Genomic DNA, 20299 nt, shown 5'->3' with positions numbered 1-20299 from the left:
TTCCGTGCTCGCACCACTATATGCAACGCAGTGTAATAAAGAAAGCCTAAATATTTCCAACAACTTCCTCGTTATGCAGATTCCGCGCCTTTTGTAATAAAATGTCCGATTTTCGGTAACATATTAACGTTGGATTATTTCACAAAAATGAAAACAAAACGTCTGGTGGTCTGTTAAAATCATTAATTTTTTGTTTTCATTTAATTCATTCTCTATGTGAGCCCGGTACTCAGTCAGGTGACGCTGACGTCAGCAGACTCCTCCTGTAGGGGAATCCCCTGAAGTCCACGCGTGGATCTTGCTTTGGGTTTGTAAGCCCATTTTTGTTGTGTTGTTTTGGCCCTTGTGTGACTCACACTCGGAACTCATCACGACAAGACTCAGTAACGAAAAAAAAACCGTTTGGGGAGAGGAGGTCGGTGAAGTAAATTATCGCAAGGTAACAGAAAGACAACTGTGCCGATTCATAATTTGCTCGTACATAAATTTGTTAATTAAGTGTTTGATTCGAAACTATTTCGTGCATTAAAGTCGTGATTTGGAGTACAGTATTACTTTATGCGTGCAGATACTGTTATTTTAACGAGCTGAAGTCGATGCGATTAAAATTGGTTTAAAATTTTTTAATAAAACTAATGAATTAACAGAAGCGGAAACTCAGAGGCCCAACGGCGCTTTAAACGTTACAGAAACGTAGTGAAACAGGCTAGGTAACGTTAGCTAGCTAGCGAACAGTCGAAACTGTTAAAAAGCTAGATTTTTACTGTAACGAGTTAATGTGACTTTTAGAAATTTGTCTTTAATGACTCCTTTTTTTTCTTCACTTTAATGGTATGTACAACTGTGCGACTAGCTTGTGAAGCTAATTAGCTAGTTAGCTAAGCGGTGTTTTCGAAACTTGCCTCGTAGAAGATCGCTTTTGTGAATGTTTCCACTGAGCTGTTTAACTTTAATTAAAACTTCCCGTTAAAACGTTTCGATGCAATATGTACACACGTGATTTGGTTGTTTGGTTATTTACTAATTTGTAAGTTATCGTACTTTGCAAACAGGAAACGTTAACATCGCCGGCTGACCCGTTTAAAAAATATCGAGCGATTGTGAGGTGCTGTATTTTCATCATATTTTCCCTCAAGTGTTGAGCTGACTGAACGTTTTGTGTTATATCTGTAGTTTTGAGAATCTAAAAGCCATGGCAGAAAGTCAAGAATTCGCTGACCTGTGGGAACGAAACCTCATGTAAGTTTGCAACTCTCTCCTGAGACCCGGAGTTGGTCATATCCTCAGTTTTATGTGGGTGCAGGCAATATTATGTCAGATTTCTGTCATTTATTTATTTTAGGTTGGTCAAGATCCAATGAACTTGCCATTGTGCATCAGTACTCTGCTGTGTGCATTGTGTGTGCTTTATTAATTTAATGCTAAACTAATCCTGATTTGTTTTTCAGTTCCACTCCAGAAGGTGGCCCTTGCTGGGACTTGATCAATGATGAGGTATTTAAAAAAAAAAAAGGGCATATATACACACACACCCACTCGTGTTCATATTTGTTTTTAAATGTTGGACTTTTGTGTGTTTCAGCAGTATCTTCCAAGCTCCTTCGATCCGAATATATTCGACAACGTACTGGCCGAACAGCCTCAGCCATCCACCTCCCCTCCGACCGCCTCTGTTCCTATTGCCACTGATTATCCTGGAGAACATGGCTTTAAACTTGGGTTCCCGCAATCTGGTACTGCCAAATCTGTGACCTGCACTGTAAGTTAAAAACACATGTGCACACATGCGTCCATGCAAACAGTACTCACATGAGTGGCATTTCAGTGTACTCGATCACACATATAATTCATCTACTTTTACATTATACATGCACTATACATTAGCATCCTAAATAAATGAAAAATCAATTTGTTAGTTTCAGATTATTGCAAAGATTGTTCATATTCTGTTTAGTAATAAAATGGTTTCTAGTGAGTGTATTTTATAAGTGTTAGTGATAATATATAGTTAAAAGTTAATGACAGTTAGTAGTGAACTAACAGTAGTACGTAGTAGTTTAAATATGTACATGAATGCACGTGTACCTGAGGTCATGTAGAGACTCAAATTGTCCTTTCTGGTGAGCGCTGAATCGGAATGTTGCCAGGATACCACAAGGCTTCATTCATTCTCCATCACCTCCTTCGTTCCTGTCCTGAATAATACTTCCGAATTCCCATCTGTTGTGTATTGACTACTGAAGTTTAGAGTGCTGTTGTGATCATTCAGCTTGTCAGTCTAACATCTGGAGTTGGCAAATAAGAAATTAAATTTGGCAGTTTCTTGTTGCATTGTCTGAAGACATGAATGGGCATGTTCTCATGTGGAGCGCCAAACATCTTTCCGGTAGCGTTGGGGTTAAAAAAAAAAAAAAAAGTGCCGCTCCATCACCACCCACCCCTCACCAAATCTTTTTTTTCCCTCTCTTTCGTCTGTTGTACTTTTTTGGTTTCAGACTTTAGTCTTTAGGCTATTATGTGTCACAACCCTACATAAGCAGTTTGGAGAATGGATAGAAGCAAATATGTTGATTCAAATTACTCAAAGTTACTAGAAATTCATGTATCAGTTTGGAGAGGTTGTGAAAAGAAATGGCAGTGCGGTTGGCTTACATTTACACTTCTGCATTTAGTAGATGCTTACAAGACTCACAATAGATTAGAATAATTAATCACACAGCTGATAACATTCATTTTGTACAGTGCCAGGTTTATTAGAAAGCTAAATGAGGAAAAAAGCTAGAGCTTATGTAGTTTATCTGTGTATTTTTAGTAAATATAGTTTAATACACACTCTCATGACTGGCCAGTATGTAGAAAGAGGTGTTACTCTAAAATGGCCGCTTGGCAAAAGATAAGATGACTGCAATCGTTGTCAAAGAAGCTTTCACCTACTGCTCAGTGTACACTGTCATTTATGTTAGTCATGAATCATATGTCTATCTTAGTCAGTCTCTGTTGTGTTTAGCCATCCAAATGTATTAAATCTGACAGTACTTATATCTTATTTAGTCCTGTAATCAGTGAAATCATCTTGTTAATTGTATGTTTTTGGCTTATATTATTATTTTATTGAGCAGCAGTGCTTTATTAGAAAGGCAGTATCTGTGGAGTTGAACATGTCTGAACTTGTCCCCATAGAGCAGTGGGGGAGGGGAGTGTCCGGTTCTACAGAAACTGCAGTCTACAAGACTCAGAGCAGGGACATTTAGCATCCAAAAATTTTCACTCTAACCGTTGGAGGGAGAAGTGCGTCCTGTAAAACAGAGTTTTAGGGAAGAGAGTAGACTTTAAGATTGTTATAGTGCAAGATAGTCAAGTTGATGTGTTTCAGATCGTGTGAGAAACTACAGAGAGACTGCACATGATCTTGATGGTAAGAGGAAAATACAATTTCAAAAAGCTCAAATGTGATTAATTTTTATTTGAATATTGATTAGTTTATTAATTTGTCTAAATTTAATTTTTTTCAAGATCTGTGAGCTTCTGTAGGTATGGTTTTGGGACTTTTGTTGAAGCTTGCAAATCTTTCTGTCCTACTTATTAATGTAGTAGGGTTTAGTTAGATAAAACATGTTTGTATTTTATTATAATTCTCATTATATATTCTTTATAATTTGTATTATATATTCTATTAAATGTGTTATTTTAAAAATGTACAAATACATATTCTAAAGTTTATTGTTAAGGGCTGTGAATTTGCTACAACTGTAGTAGTGGTGCTTTAAAGGAGATGAAATTATTTATTATTGTTAGCACACTGTCATCCCATTAAAACCTCCACTTTAGAAGCACCACTGCTAAAAAGATAGTTGAAGTAGCTGACGTCACTGATCAACAGTGTTGGGCATGTTTTAAAAAGTAATTGGTTATAGTTACTAGTTACTTCTCACAAATAGTAACTGAGTTACATCATTATAAAAGTAACTAATTACCAGGGAAAGTAATTTGTTACTTAAAAAAAGAAAGAAAAAAAGTTCACTTAAAAAATAAAAAAGTCAAATAAATTGGATGCCCCCAATATTAAATATGTTAAAAAATTACATTTAAATAAATTGAATGAAATTTTTAGTTTACTCACTGGACTAATATTACATATCTGATATAAAGCGTAATGGCACAGTTTTTTACATATCTGACACTTGCCATCAGTCAGCCAAGCATTATCATATGACATTATGATAATTTAGCATTAAACTTTAGTAATTAGAATAACCATGTGTGAATGAGTATTTGTCATGTTGACTGAATTTAGGACTGGTGGTGGTGCTTACGATATTGTTTGTAATTTAGTGTTAACTAAAAGTAATACTGATAAGATAACAACACTACTACTACAAATAACAATATAAATCGCACCAAGGATTAATGAGCTGCTGAGTTCATGAATATTAAGCACGTTGTCTGCATTCACTCGAACTGATTTGCTGAAATCAAAACAGGGACGATAATAGGTGAGTGCCAGCCAATGAGATTGCCGTTTGAGCATTACTTCCGCCTACTACCGGAGAAACCGGCAGTTCCTAAAAGCTGAAGAATTCCGAAGGAACTCCATTATTTTGACAGGAAAATACAGCAAAGAATATCATTTACATGTGGCGGGTCAATTCTGCATGGTATATGTTAGACTCTCTAGCTCTGTATCTGTCTGTGTGTGTGTGTGTGTGTGTGTGTGTGTGTGTGTGTGTGTGTGTGTGTGTAAGAGAGAAAATGACGACTAGTCGTGTGGCTTCACACTAGAGTTTATGGTTCATCAAATACAGGTACAATGCGCATCCATTCAGGTGAACTGAAAAATGAAATAATATTATAATAAATTATAGTAGCACCGCATTTTATTGTCAGTAATGGTAACAGTGTTGGAGCTGGGGAAACAGTAATTTGTTTGATTACTCGTTACAGAAAACAATAACGCCGCTAGTAACGCTGTTTATTTATAATGCCATTAATCACTGCTGATGAACTAGTAGTCAGTTGTTGAACTGCTAGTTTGCCATCTTAACCCATTCCTTATTTTAATCAGTATTCTCAGGAATTGTAACATGAGTGTTCTATTAACTTGTGTGATTACTACTAATACTAATTACTACGATGTATTAATTTTTTTTTCACTGTGTAATTTTTGTTTATATGAACCTAAAACACTTGAGTTTAGAGAATCTTTTCTTTTTCTCTTGATTACAGTATTCGTCTGACCTGAATAAACTTTATTGCCAATTGGCGAAAACTTGTCCAGTGCAAATGGTGGTGAACACTGCCCCTCCCCAGGGCTCGGTGATCAGAGCCACAGCCATTTATAAGAAGTCCGAGCATGTGGCTGAGGTGGTCCGTCGATGCCCCCACCATGAGAGAACCCCAGATGGCGATGGTATGGACATGCTCTTTCTCATCCAATCTTGCACTATTATATAGGAAAACATTATAGCTAAACAGTTACAAGTTCCACTGAAAGCAATTAACAGGTCTGTTTACTACCTGCTTAGGATTGGCTCCTGCTGCTCACCTGATCCGCGTGGAAGGAAACTCACGTGCTCTTTACAGAGAGGACGATGTAACCGCCAGGCACAGTGTGGTGGTTCCCTATGAAGCTCCTCAAGTGAGTCTTAGTTTTTTAATCTGTAATAACATTAGACAGCAAGAGTAATTGACAATTTTCATTGTCATGTTTGACTGCAACACAGCTGAAAGTTTTGTCGTTGTAATTTCACTTTCCTGTGCTTTTTTTTTTTGTAGCTGGGAGCTGAGTTCACTACCATTTTATACAATTATATGTGCAACAGTAGTTGCATGGGCGGGATGAACCGCCGACCCATCCTGACGATCATCACTCTGGAGACTCAAGAGTGAGTAGTCCGTTTTTGATTACTCTGTTAGTGAATTGTATTCCTATGTTGATACCAAGGATCATTAAATATGCTTTTATTCTTGTCTTGCAGTGGTCAGTTGCTGGGTCGCAGGTCTTTCGAGGTGCGTGTGTGTGCATGCCCAGGCAGAGACAGGAAAACTGAGGAAAGCAACAGAAAAGACCAGGAGACCAAAACCTTGGGCAAAACCCCCTCTACCACCAAACGCAGTAAGTTTGTGTGTATGTAAGAAATAAATTCAGTTAGATTGCTTGTACACTGCTGAATAAAAGCATTCATTTCTTCAAAATGTCATAGTAATTTGAATATGATCTGACAGGTATGACTAAAGAGTCAACTACTTCTACGCCTCGACCTGAAGGCAGTAAGAAGGCCAAACTTGGCACAAGCAGTGATGAGGAGATCTATACCCTGCAGGTGATCATTTTTCTTTTCATCATCCTCCTGTGATTTTTCATTAAAATTATAGTGCAGGGCTGGGCAACTTCGGTCCTGCAGAGTCCAGCCCTTATCAAACTGCTAGTTTGCAGTCGTCTAGTCTGAGCAGTGTGTTCAAGTGCAGCTTTTTGGTCCATATGCTGTTGATGCAAGCTGATAACACCCTCAGATTTTGTCGTCACTAGTTCTCTGAAGTCGCCTTGGTATGTCCTGGCTTCTAGTCTACTCACTCATGTGTTTTCTCTCTCTTGCGCCACTACTTTATTTCACTTCAGAATAAGTAGTAAAATAACATTTAAATTTGTTGTTATTTTCCTTTCTTTTTTGGTTCAGTGAGATGTTGTGCCGCAAAACATCCATGACCGCTGTTGCCCTTGTTGGCAAATAATAACAGCCATGCGACGTGAACCATGTGCATGGTGAAATGATCACTGACAATCATTTTGGCCGGGAATTAATGTAAATAGAAAGGATGTAACCATATTATCAGTATCATTATATCACGATAGCAAAATCGCGATATTATCTTGGTCGCTTGAAGATATGAAATGGTAGGTTTTCTGGGCAAAAATGTAGTCTAGTTGTTAAAATATATTTAAACTAATTATTTCAACATAAAAGGTCTTTAAAGTTGTGTTTTATGCTTTTTCACAGTATCTGTCAAACAACCTAAACCCATAATAAAGCGCAATATGGCTTAATCCCTTCATCAAGTCTGTTTTCGCTGCACGTTTCAGAGCAAAGCACACACTTTGTTCAGACGATAAGCTTATCTAGTGTTTTCCGTGCCTCAGAACGGCTCCGTTCTCAATGAATGCATGTGCTGTGAGTTTAGCATGCGTTTGGAAATGCAATGGCCACCAGTTATGCTTTATTTTCGCGACAGATGATTACAGCATTTCTCTAGATTTGTAGTGATGTTTTGTAAGCATGTTTTCACTGAAGCTGGAGTTTTCCTTTAAAATAAAAGCTGTCTAAAATAAAAGTGCAGTATGAATTGCTGACAGCTAGTGATTTAAATGGGTACAGCAGTCCAAATTCAAAATATCTCTTTCAAGTGTAGAAAATTTCCCTACTTTAGTGTAAAGCAAAAATAATATACCTATGAAATATTCATTTAAATTTATTTGACAGTACAATTGTTTTACAATATATGGCTATTACTGTCGTTGTTCTCATTATTATATTCTAATTTGTTTGGCTTCCTAAAACACATATGTGTGAATGTAATTTTTTTTTCAAGTAAATTTTATTTTATTTTTTTACTTTTTACTTTTTTGTGTGCATTAGATATAAGAATTTAACTTGTTCCCTTTTTTTTTTTTTTTTTTTTTTTAATATCGCAATAAATATTGTATCGTGGACTTCATAGATATCGGATACCAGTCATTTCTAAAGTGAATGTAAATTGGCGGGTGAAACTAATCTGATGTGGTCAAAAGACTGTATTTGTGCATTAACGCAGGCATTGAAGGACAAATTAACTAATTAAGAAATGTTAACTAGATTTTTACTGTAATAAAAAATAAAATAAAAACTGTGTGGAGCTTGTTTTTAAAAAAAACAAAAACAGGGCTGTCAAACGATTAAAAAAAAAAAAAAAGTAATCTAATTACACGATGTGGCAGTTCATCTAATTAATACTACAAAATGTAGCTTTCGAAAGAAATATAATCATTGGGTGAACTGTCTTTTTAATTGACTTTTTTTTTTTTTTTTTTTTTAACTAATGCAAATAATGATATTATCTTGTTTTATTAATATGGAAATATTATAATTTTTTTTTAATTAAATAATAATCTAAATAAGAAACTAAAACTGCCAGAAGATGGCAGAAAATGTCTTAATGAGAAGTTCATTGAGTCGGTCAGTCATTCATTCATTCGATTCGTTCAAACGGCTGATTCATTCAGCTCTCTTTATGAATAGGCCATTGGTTCACTGGATTCATTTTGAGATGCTTAACAGTTTTGATGTGACTTTATAGGTAAAATTTTCATTGGCAAAATTGATCAAAACAGACAATATTGTGTTTAAAATATAACACAATGTTAAGGTCTTAAAATAAACTTGCCATGTTAGTGTACTAATCATGCTTGTGCTTTTTTAATATGGTTGGCTAAGACCTTTAACAAAAAAAAATGTGTAGTTTGTGTTTGTGACTTTTAAGATTAGTTATTTTCTTCATGCAGGTGAGGGGCAAAGAACGCTACGAAATGTTAAAGAAGATTAATGATAGTTTGGAGTTGAGCGACGTGGTGCCTCCATCTGAAATGGATAGATACCGGCAGAAATTGTAAGTGATATCATTCCATAACTACACCCTGCACAAATGTCTTTTTTCCCTCAAAGTCAAAACTGCTACAGCATTTACATCATAACTGCCATCAGAGCTTATTTGACACTTACATATAAACTACATTTCATTTATTATTACTTTTATTTATTTCATCATTTACCTTTTATTTTTTTATTATTATTTTTTTAAGACTCACCAAGGGCAAGAAGGAGAAGGATGCCCAAACACCAGAGCCCAAAAGAGGCAAAAAACTAATGGTTAAAGATGAAAAAAGCGACTCTGATTAGGATGGCGCAGTGCTGAACAAAAAAAGAAATGGAGATTTTCTGACTGCCTTCCTTTTGTCTTTGTCTGACCAAAATGCCTTGTCATGGGCAGCATTTGGTGGATTGCAGACCCATGATCACTCAGTCCTTTGTCATGTTTCATCTTATTCACTCCACTGGGACCTTTGTAAGTCAGCTGATTCAGAAGAGGTCTATATGAATAAGGCTGGTAACAGCTGGGTGCAGTAGGTGTGCTTTATCAGCACTGGAGGAGCACTGCTGACTAATCATTTTGCAGACCTGATAAATGAATGTTTAGCGATGAAGCTTATCTGTATGTGGGATTTTCCTGTTGTAGGTCAGTGCAGGTCACTTGCCTCCCAACATGTAGTTTCTGCACCCTGGTAAGGTTGTAAATTTGTCACTGACTTACTAGATGGCCACTTTGTTGAAAATGTATTAATGCCAGTATTTTGTAACCTCTTTTGTAACCACCTTTTTTAAAATAAAAAAGTCCATTACAGATTAGATAAAAACAGAATGGTTAGATGCCAAGCAACTGTAATAAAAATAACAAAAAATAAAAATAACTCTATTTTGTATTTGGATTACCTTTTTAATAGGTTAATTTCCGTTCATATAAGCAAATGAAAATGTCAAGAACTCAGGGCGTGTTGTAGTTCCTCCTGGTAATCTTGATGAAACTATTCTACTGTTCTCCAATTTGATATATATTTTTATGCTGTTTTTATCCTGTTTTGTTAATGTATGCATATATCTTTTATACATATATTCACATGCATTAATTTGTAGGTGGGAAAGTGTTTTTGTTTTTAAGAAATTTGTTTTTAAATACATTCTTTTAAAAAATCATTTATTGTCTTGATTTTTTTTTTTTTTTTTTTTTTTTTTTTTTTATGGTTCCAGCATTATGGTACAGTACAGTTTTTATAGTTTTCAATAATGAAGATACATTACAAGAAATTGCTTGAATGTAAGATTCATAATAAAACAATTACATTGTATGAACATTAATGTGTTAAAAGAAAAAAAAATGTTTTATGTGTTACACCTATCAGTTTGGAGCTTGTAGACAATCACAGTGTGCCTTATATAGTAATTTTAAGAATTGTTGGCACTTCAAGCTTTTGAAACCTACTGGATGCACAAAACCCCTAATTTTATTAGGATGGATCCAAATCCCACCCACTAAGTGTACACACTTTATTTCCACACTAGATGGTGCTATATGAAGTAAATTTACATTATTGTTAATAACAATCATGTGGGCTAGAATCAGATGTTTTGTAGTGATAGTGATCTAACGTGGGCAAGTATGGTGTACTCAGAATTTGCCACAATTGCCTCTGTGCATTATACAGTTGAAGTCAAAAGTTTACATACACCTTGCAGAATCTGCAAAATGTTAATTATTTTACCAAAATAAGATGGATCATACAAAATGCATGTTATTTTTATTTAGTATTCACCTGAATAAGATATTTCACATGAAAGGTGTTTACATATAGTCCACAAGAGAAAATAATAGTTGAATTTATAAAAAGTACTATTCAAAAGTTTACATACACTTGGTTTTCTTTGGTTTTTCAGCATTTTTGTGTATTTGAACCCTTTCCAACAATGGCACTGAGGACAACTGAGGAACTCATATGCAACTATTACAAAAGGTTAAAATGGTCACTGATGCTCCAGTAGGTAAAACGATGCATTAAGAGCCAGAGGTGTAAACTTTTGAACAGAATGAAGACAAAATGCATTTTTCTTGGAAAGGGTTCAAATACACAAAAATGCTGAAAAATCAAAGAATTTGTGGGACTGGAAGGATTTTTCTTAAGAACAGCGGACAGTTCAGGACAAACAAGGCACTCATAAACAACTATCACTAAACAACAACAAAAACAGCTGTGGATCATTCAGGTGTATGTATGTCAGCTTTTGAATGGGGTCATTTTTATAATTTAACTATTTTCTCCTCAGGGTTTGGAAAAGTATGGATAAAAGAGAGCAGAGTATGGAAAATTATTTGTGTTTCCAGACTTTTGTCCTTATGTGTGAAGTGAGTTTTCTTATCAGCTGTTTTTCTGATTCTTTAGTGACTGTCAGATATGACAATGAATTCAAAGTGCAATTTTTCATTATGCAAAATGCAGGTTATAAGCACTTTGGGATTCTTCTTACTATATTTTTAGCACCATATTACGTAGCCTCCAGGACCTTTGCAAAAATAAAAAAATATAAGGACGTTTATTTGCGGACAAGAAATAAATAAACTTAGCATATAGGACAATACACACTGAGCCACCTATTGTGCCATCAGCCCATTTTGTAGAGTGGTTTCTTGGCCTCTACAAAGTATGCATCTTTTTTTTTTAAACAACCCTTGAACTTGTAAAAGTTTATGCCATCAGCCCATTTCGTGTCATGGTTTCTCAATCGCCACAGAGGATGTGTTAATTTGGACATTAGGCCTTAATAATAGAGTTACTACCATAAGAAAAGCCAAAATTTTGAGCAAGCATATCTCTATTAATTCATGTGCATCCATGCTCTCATTTTATTCATAGTAAGATGTGACAAAGTGTAAGTAAGTGATGAACAAAGGAAATAAGTTATATAAAACTAGAAATTGTAATGTGTAAGTATGCAAAACGGTTCCCATGTGCATGTGAATAGTTTCTCGAGGGCAGAAAAAAAGTTTCTTGTGTGCATTTAAAAGTCTGTATTTTTTTTTTTATTTTAGGGGCTCTATATTTTGTCACTTTGAGAAAATCAATTAAAACCCCTAAGGGAATACAAATATTTACAGATGACTGTACTATACACCAAATATAAAGCTGAAAATAATGCTCTATGAACCATTTATGTTAAATATGGTCTGAAAATCTACTGAGAGGTTTGGAAATTTAAGTCTGGAAAAGTATGACAGATTGCAATGGAAAATGTGTTAACGTCTTGTGTGAAATATCTTATTCAGGTCAGTACTATATTAAAAATAACATGCTTTTTGTATGATTCCTCTTATTTTGGTACAATAATTTACATTTTGCAGATTCTACAAGGTGTATGTAAACTTTTGACTTTTTGACTATATGTACACATTTTCTAAAAATCATTCATTGTACTCCTAGGCATTTTTGATTTGGATTAAATGGAGAATATCATTCAGACCAGACGTAAACCTCACAAAATGATTTAAGAAATTATATTCTTTTGTCATGTTGTTAGTCATTCCCGCAAGGACTAACTGACCTGTACATTTCGCGCATAGTGTTTAAAATGACACAATGACGCCAGAGCGGTCTGAGGATGTGTGCCAAATTTCATAATTTTCCATAAAGAGGGAATTTAAGAAAATCCTCAGAGCTAAAACATCGCCACAGTATCCACTGGATCTCATCCTAGATCTGTCAACTGTGATCATTTGATTCACCTTTCAAATCTGCTTAGATCTCAATGATTTGCTGCTGCATTTGTTTTTAAGCCTTAAAATGGCAACTTATCTACCCTCATTAGTTCCCTGTTAAAACATTTGTCAAGTTAAAAGAATTGTACGTTTTCATGAGAGGACTCTTCTGGTTCGACTTCTGTGGAGGACAGTGTGATAAGTGTGCGTCCATCCAGAGGTGCGAAAAGCGGGAATAACTTTTCACGGAAATTTGCAATGAATGTAAAGATATGTGCGCGTGTCTCTACTTTATAGAAAGACACTTGACCTTCTTCATAGTCCACGTAGATTCCCAGCTTTTTGGGCACGAGTGACAGAGGTAGCTCGGCCTCCGGTTTGGTGCATGCAAAAAACTGCCGCGTGCTTCTCCATATTGTCCAGAAGCCCTCAGAGGGGTTCATGGGACACCGGCCTTGCCTTTGGGAGGATTCAGTGGCCACTCCGATACGCCAGTAACCATCGTTGGCAATATCAACCTCCCAGTAGTACCGACCGGAAGTGAGCCCCTCCAAGCCCAGGACACATGGCCAGCTGTCAAAGCGCTGGTCACTGAACGACACTTCAGTTTCACTCAGAGCTTCCTGCACCCTCCTTCTGTCATCTGAGAGCAGCAACCATGGGTGGTTTGTCATGGGGTCCAGTGTGATGTCCACTAAGCATGTGCAAAACAGGTAAAAATGTCAAATGTCAACGCTTTCGTAATCCAAAACGAATTTCATTGACAGGTAAATCATAAATGGCTAAATCAGTGATACCTGAAGCACTGAGGATCCAGTTCCACACTATGGAGAACAGTGATAAACATTATTACAACAGTGATATGATGAATGGAGTTACGTTTTAGATGTTTTCCATGTTAAATTGTGCACTGAACAGAATAAATACATAAATCAGTACCTGAGTTTGGGATGTACTTTGGTGTCTCTGTCAAAACAAATTGTACACAATGATTTGTATGAGAACATGTCAAAAAAAAAGAAATTTAATATAATTTGCCAAATCACCATTTTAGTCTACTGAAGGATGCAAGTAAAAGTTCTACCTATTTTCCATGAACGTTGTTTGGTGAGGAGCCATAGCTGTGGAACGTCACCCTAAAAACATTATAAATGTAATTCTGTGATTATTTTGGTAATCGAGTAATCTGTGAATTATTCTGACGATTAATCGAGTAATCGATAATAATTATAATCATTTTTTTAGTAATAAGAATAGACCTAAGTGAACAATAGCTTTTAAAATAACTTACATGTAAAATACATACATAATAGCAATAAGACAATAATAATTAGTTCAAATAAAGTGTCAAAAGCAAGTAATCATATGGTTTTATTGAACAAAACTGTTAAACAGTGTTGGGGAAAGTTACTTTTAAAAGTAATGGATTACAATTTTGCATTACTCCCTGAAAAAATAACTAATTATGTTACTTAGTTACTTTATATGGAAAGTAATGGAAAGGGCGGAGCTTGTTTCTTTGTTTTTAATATAAAACAATTCTAATGTAAAAGCCCCTTTACAGCTAAAGTGTAATGAATTCACTTCAGACTGAAAGAAAAGTACATTTATGCAGGAAAACACTCTTTAGCTATTAAAAAAATGAAGCACAAATGTTAGTTTATCTAAAGTAATTTTGCTTATTAGTATGGTAGAATTGCATCATCGAAGGTCAGCAGCAAAGACACTGGTTAATAAAATGGGATTAAATAATTAAATACATATAGGATATTTGTTTTATTTACCATATTCAATTATTGCAGGGTTGCATCATATTCATATTGCAAGTTTTTATTCATTTTGAGGAATACTGAATCTGTTTTTTGAGTGAGATGAATTAATGCATGTTCACATTTAGTCTAGAATACAGTAACATCATGTTTACTCCCAATTTCCTGACAGGAGATTTGTCAATCAATATAAGTAACTCAGATATTTTCTTAGAAATTCAAAAGTAATGCGTTACTTTACTAGTTACTTGAAAAAGTAATATTATTACGTAACTTGCATTACTTGTAATGCGTTACCCCCAACACTGCTGTTAAAATACGTAATGTATTATAAACAATAGAGCTAATGTACACTACGCTTTATATCAAATGACTGTAGAGGGCGCCAACGACCTGACGATTGTTTTTACACTTTATTGTGCGATCTAATCTGTTTAATATGGACTCAACATTTCATTCAAATGTCCTTTTAATCTTTAACATTTGGCCATTTCTTTATAACAAACCGAATAAACACAGAGTGGTTAGTTAGCATCATGATAAAGCTAATGATGTATTCTCCTGTGTTTGCATTGAATTCTACATTATTTACCTTATAAATCTGATGAAATAGCGCACGTTGCGTTCCCAAATGAACGTTATAATAAACCCAAACTTACAACAACATGTGGAGTATAATCATGTAAATGATAACAGTTTGTGCAGCAGCATTTACTGTCTCAGAGACTGTGAGCGGGAACCAGGATTTCCAGGGCAATCTTGACAACATTTAGTTCTTATCATTTCAAGTCAGGTAGGTTAAATATTAAGCTAATATCTTAATTATTACTGCTCGTACGTATCTTTACCACCTTTAACTTGTCAAATATATTGCACATTTTCCTGTTTACTAAGTCCTTCTCTATATGATTTAGCAGCGTCCACACGTTTTTCCCATGGTTTAGACGGCATAAATTAGCAGAACAAGGTATTTAGTAGTACATAAACTGTGCAATCCTTGCTGTTGTTTACATCCGAGTATCTCCAATATGGCCGTGCATCCGGGTAACTAACCAAACCGTGATGTAAGTGAAAACCCTCTATTTATTTGTTGTACTGTAGTTTTTTGTAATTGCTTGTAATTACTTGGTCATATTGTAATTAACATATGTAAACATATACAATTTTAATTATGCTGAAACTGAATCTCTTTCTCTTTATCTTAAAAAAACACACGTTACACACTTGGGGATGATAGTACCTGTCTGTAAACTCTGTCAAACTGTTTATACAAGCAGTGATAAAATTACCTCCTGATAATGATTGCTTGTCAGTTTACGAGTGTTTATGGGTGTAAACTATGGACTTCATCTCTTCCAGACTTTGGTTTTTTTTTTTGTAAGTTTATTGACATCTTATCTAAAATATGTACCTCGCTGTCCTGTTTCAACAGAGACCAAGTAATGAACTCCAAAAAAGGCAACAGAGTCAAGATTTTCTTCTTCTTCAGTTCCAGCTGCTTCAGAAAAAGGACTAATTCCGGTCTCATCACACCACAGCTCTGTACATGGGTAAAAAAAACAAATTAAATGTAGAGACATAATATACTGTACATACATTTTGCACATTATTATGCCTTAGGGGGTCAAACCCACTGTCCTCACCTCCGACACAGTCTGTAGCTCCTTCGCCCACTCTGTGATCTTCTGCTCCATATGCTTGGCAGAATCCAGCTTCTTCTCTTTCTGCCCCCCTGATGCATTTTTTTCTTGTCGCCAAGTGCCCTCACTAAACAACTATAGGAAGGAGAATATAAACAGATAAACAGCAATGATGAGCAAAGAAAATAGTGCATAATGTTATTCTTCTTCCAAATGTGTGCCGTGAGTCATAGTTTGAAAACGAGGTGACATTTGCAAACTTTTAACGTTTAGCTTTCTTGTGTGCAGGAGAACTTAGTAAATACAAGCTATATGCAAAAATAATGAGTTCACAAATTCAAAAATTCTTTCAAACATCAGAATTTGAAAATATTTGTTCTACTTCGTGCACTTTTATATATTTTCTCTATATTTAAAAAATATTTTATTAAATATCTTATGTCAGTAAACTTGTCTGTTAGACATAACTGATCTCAGTAAGGCTGTAACCTATGTTGTTTGTTCATACATATGTATCTTTTATCCATGAACTCACATTGTCAGCTCTCTTGAGCTCCTGTGCCCACTCATTGATGAGTTTGCGTAATTGCTCCAGACTACGCGGATCTGCATGCACACTGATATTTGGGCCTTCGTCTGCACTGGAGCCGGGCTAAAACGCACACACACACACATAATATTTATAGTGATATTTTAGATATTATGTGTAGACAAACACACACCCATACTGTCTGCATCAGCATCCCTCAGTCCTTATTCCCTCTCTTCAGATGCCCAAAGGGTGTTGGTGTGTGCTATTAATTTATAGCACTGAAACCCTACCTCACCTTTCTGTATGGCATTTCAACAACGGGGTGATGCAACCATCGTGACGGAGACATAGGTTTAATTCTGTCCTATCAGTAGTTTTATGATACCTGAATATGAGGCTTATGTATGATTCATCAGTATAGTGTATAAAGATGATGATACAAGGGGCAATTTTGCTAAGCAATGTTTCTTAGGCACTTTCCCATTGATAATGGTTCTGCTCACCAAGCCTGCATTTATTTGATCCAAAATACAGCAAAAGCAGTAATATTGTTAAATATTTTTACTATTTAAAATAACTGCTTTTTATTTGAACATATTTTAAAATGTAATTTATTCCTGTGATCAAACCTACATTTTCAGCATCATTTCTCCAGTCTTCAGTGTCACATGTTCCTTCAGAAATCATTCTAATATGCTGATTTACTGTTTAGGAAACATTTATTAATACTATTATTATTATTATCAATATTTAAAACAGTTGAGTACATTTTTTTCAGGATTCTTTGATAAATAGTAAGATCCAAAGATCAGCATTTATCTGAAATAAAAAGCTTTTGTAGCATTGTACACTATACCATTCAAAAGCTTGGAGTCAGTAAATAAATAATAGATATAATAAATGAGCAATAATTAATCAATTATAGAAATGAATACTTTTATTTAGCAAGGATGCTTAAATTGTATCAAAAGTGATGATAAAATCATTTATAATGTTACAAAAGATTTGTATTTCAGATTTCTATGCTGTTCTTCTGAACTTTCTATTCGTCAAAGAAACCTGAAAAAATTCTACTCAGCTGTTTTTAACATTTTTTGAGCAGCAAATCAGAATATTAGAATGACTTCTGAAGGATCATGTGACTGAAGTAATGATGCTAAAAATTCAGCTTTGAAATCACAGGAATAAATTACATTTTAAAATATATTCAAATAGAAAAAAGTTATTTTAAATAGTAAAAATATTTCAAAATTGTACTGTTTTTGCAGTACTTTGTATCAAATAAATGCAGGCTTGGTGAGCAGAAGAGACTTCTTTAAAAAACATTAAAAATCTTACTGTTCAAAACCTTTTGACTGGTATTGTAGGTATCATTTTACAAACGTATGTAAAATTATTTTAATAAATCATTTCATGGGTATCATTTTATAAACGTAATCTCTAATGTATTAAAGATTGACATAAGATAGCTCCACACTATCCACCTTATTTTTCAATACGGAAGTAAGCCGTTTTCTGTGAATGTGCAAGAATTCCAGTTCATTTGTCGCTGTAGGAAAATAACGAGTAGAATAACAAAGTGCAGTAAACGGTAAAACTGTTTGCACTACAAACCAGTGTGTTAATAATTAAGATAATACGTTCAAATAATAAGGTAAAACACACCAATTTGCAACATCAAGCAGCAAAATGATCTGTTTTGTACAGCTAAAAGTAGCTGCAAGCGAATGACACCGGCAACCAGACCCATTAAATTTACTAATGTCCGTGCCCACTCTTACGGGAAAAATAAGGTGGATACTTATTGGAAACAGTGACGTCAAATGATACGTCTAGCTGATCGCTCTGCCCCAAGCTCAAGGTCAGAGGTCCGACTGCAAGAGGCGTTCCAGACTTTATTTCCAAGTAGGAGGTGGGAAAAATCCAAATTTGCCCTGGAACGCAGCATAATTCTGCTGCATAACTCTGTTTTTTTTTAGAAGCTACAATAGACAAATGAACTGGCAGTGTATAAAAGTAATTTTAGGCTATAAAAAGCATTACATATTACCTTGCAGACATGTTCCACCTGCTGTTTCCACTGAGTGATAAACTTAACGCATTCCTGCAGGTTGCGGTGATCCTTCACGTCCTGTATAACAATAGACATGTAAGGTGTAATGTATTTGTAATATATTAAGAAAAATATTGAAAAATCTATATTTCAGTCTACCGCTTGTCTAGGACTCGGACTTCTCTTGGTAGGAGCTGAGCTGTGAGTCTGAGCCTGAGGAGTTTCATCAGGAATATTCCAGCGTACAGCTCCGACAGAGTTAGCTTCAGGCGCCTCAATTTCTGTGACACAAACAAGCATCTATAACTTCTACGGTTTAAACTATCAAACACACTTTAAAATGTTACGGTCTCTTGACTTACTTTTGCCCTTCAAGATACTCTTCATGTTGGTTTGAAGGTCCGTTTTTTTTTTAAATGCCTCAACCTTATGCAAAACACAAACTGTCAGCTCATCAAAAGTTTGAAATAGTCCAAGCACTTAAAAATTATATATTTAATATATAATTAATAATATTACTATATTATAAATACATTTATTTAAATAAATTAAATATATACTATAATTATAATTTGAATATATTAATTAATTAACCAAATACAATTCTAAAATACTAAATACTACTACAAAGGATTAAGAAGTTTAGGTATTTAAAATTCAACACTAATAAATCCCAAATGTAAGTGAAAAAGCAAAAGCTTTTACATACTGATTCAAAGGCCAATTTAATGGGAAAATGATAATGAAAACTCTCTCTCGCTTTTGTTTAAATATTAAAACATTATGTTTAAATAAAATAGAATATATGGAAGTTTACAGCCCTCACCTTCTTTATTGTGGGAGCAGGCCAGCGCAGAGATTTGTGTTGCACCCTGGGAGAACTAGAGCACAAGGACCCATATGCACTCCTGCAGTATCATGTCAATCCTTGTGGACAACACAATGAACTTTGTCTTCTCAATCCACCCTAGTCAATGCCCCATGATATCTCACTTATTAACACGATATCTCGCCTGTTAGCTACGGGAAGAACAGTGATAAGGGCATTGCCATTATGAGCTTGTGTAATCAGTGTATGTGGGCTAAAAAACTATTGTAAGGTCTAATCTTTCATTTCAAAATCTTATCAAACTGACTAAAAAAGAAATGAAGCAAATGATTTCATTAAGCTTTTCCCAGGTTTCTGATCTACTTTAAAACTAAAAACGAAATGAATAAACTGAAATCAATACCTCATCGACACATCAACGTTTGACGTTCGGTCTAAGCCAAAAACAGAAATGAATCGCGTGAACCCGTTCACATCCTGTAGGCAATTACAGTTTCATTTGAAATCATGAAGTAACCTGATAAAAATACATCCTGAACATGCATTTCAAACATGTCTGTAAGATAATACGTCTTAGTGAGAACAGTTAAAAAATAGTTATGAGAGTGTTTAATGATTCTTTAAGACGTCCATAATGCTCCAAACCTTTTTGTAGACCCATTTTTAAACTTAATTTTAAAAATATGATGGAAGAATGACTGATTAAAAACATCACTTTTTGGCTTGCAGTTGCCTAACTTGGTTAAGCCTTGGTTGTTTGTGGAGGTTTTAGTTTTAGATTAATATGCTGGCTCGTCCTTTATCTTGGCACGTATCTGCAAGATAAAAGACGATCACACTGAAGGCCATGAATGCATCACTCAAAGTGATTACATAAGCATTAAGACAGCATGTCTTTGTCCATGCATTTGATATTGTGCCAATTTAAGGCTCAGTATATGATATAACAAAGGTTAACTGACGTCATGTCATTGCGTGCATACAGCGTCGTTGTGCTTAGGGTGTCCCGAGTTTAAGTCCTGCCTCGTGGATATTTCCTGGTTACGTCTCCCTCTCTCTCTCCCACTTTGCTTTCTGTCTAGTTACTTATAATAAAGGCAAAAATGTCCAGAATACATCTTAAAACAACAACAGACCACTACTGTA

General features: G+C 34.9%; 2 protein-coding genes across 6 annotated transcripts; one reads left to right on the top strand and one right to left on the bottom strand.

Annotated features, from left to right (window-relative positions):
* The first annotated feature begins 232 nt into the window (after positions 1–232).
* tp53 (tumor protein p53) lies at positions 233–9779 on the top strand. Of its 5 annotated transcripts, none has more exons than XM_051109748.1 (11): positions 233–307; positions 1174–1239; positions 1449–1494; positions 1586–1759; positions 5224–5407; positions 5523–5635; positions 5773–5882; positions 5976–6112; positions 6223–6320; positions 8534–8637; positions 8831–9779. In XM_051109748.1, exons 2-11 carry the CDS (start codon positions 1193–1195, stop codon positions 8925–8927), a joined length of 1110 nt encoding a protein of 369 aa, XP_050965705.1. In that variant the 5' UTR covers positions 233–307; positions 1174–1192; the 3' UTR covers positions 8928–9779. The 5 variants fall into 5 exon arrangements, with proteins under 5 accessions (XP_050965705.1, XP_050965702.1, XP_050965703.1 ...); XM_051109745.1 differs by having other exon boundaries at positions 1583–1759; XM_051109746.1 differs by having other exon boundaries at positions 249–439.
* A 13-nt stretch (positions 9780–9792) lies between these two features.
* si:ch211-114c12.5 (nuclear factor 7, ovary) lies at positions 9793–19277 on the bottom strand. The gene is made up of 11 exons (XM_051109743.1): positions 19151–19277; positions 18687–18750; positions 18484–18605; positions 18322–18402; positions 16275–16391; positions 15743–15874; positions 15511–15639; positions 13415–13466; positions 13270–13296; positions 13128–13154; positions 9793–13024 (listed from the first exon to the last, which is right to left on the bottom strand). The coding sequence occupies exons 2-11, from the start codon at positions 18709–18711 to the stop codon at positions 12465–12467; spliced, it is 1272 nt and encodes a 423-aa protein (XP_050965700.1). The 5' UTR covers positions 18712–18750; positions 19151–19277; the 3' UTR covers positions 9793–12464.
* Between the last annotated feature and the right edge of the window lie 1022 nt (positions 19278–20299).

This window comes from Labeo rohita, chromosome 5 (assembly GCF_022985175.1).
Source record: "Labeo rohita strain BAU-BD-2019 chromosome 5, IGBB_LRoh.1.0, whole genome shotgun sequence".
Lineage (NCBI taxonomy): Eukaryota > Metazoa > Chordata > Actinopteri > Cypriniformes > Cyprinidae > Labeo > Labeo rohita.
The sequence above is the reverse complement of the archived record's forward strand: the minus strand, read 5'-3'. Positions and strand labels throughout refer to the sequence as shown.

Bases quoted from the DNA above. Each gene is read 5' to 3' on its own strand.
- tp53 (XM_051109745.1), top strand. From the start codon at position 1,193: ATGGCAGAAAGTCAAGAATTCGCTGACCTGTGGGAACGAAACCTCAT. The intron at 1,760-5,223 runs GTAAGTTAAAAA...TCTTGATTACAG, and splicing joins CCAAATCTGTGACCTGCACT to TATTCGTCTGACCTGAATAA. The intron at 6,113-6,222 runs GTAAGTTTGTGT...ATGATCTGACAG, and splicing joins CCCCTCTACCACCAAACGCA to GTATGACTAAAGAGTCAACT.
- si:ch211-114c12.5 (XM_051109743.1), bottom strand. From the start codon at position 18,711: ATGAAGAGTATCTTGAAGGGCAAAA. The intron at 18,606-18,686 runs GTAAGTCAAGAG...TTTGTGTCACAG, and splicing joins GAGTATCTTGAAGGGCAAAA to AAATTGAGGCGCCTGAAGCT. The intron at 18,403-18,483 runs GTAGACTGAAAT...ATTGTTATACAG, and splicing joins GTCCGAGTCCTAGACAAGCG to GACGTGAAGGATCACCGCAA.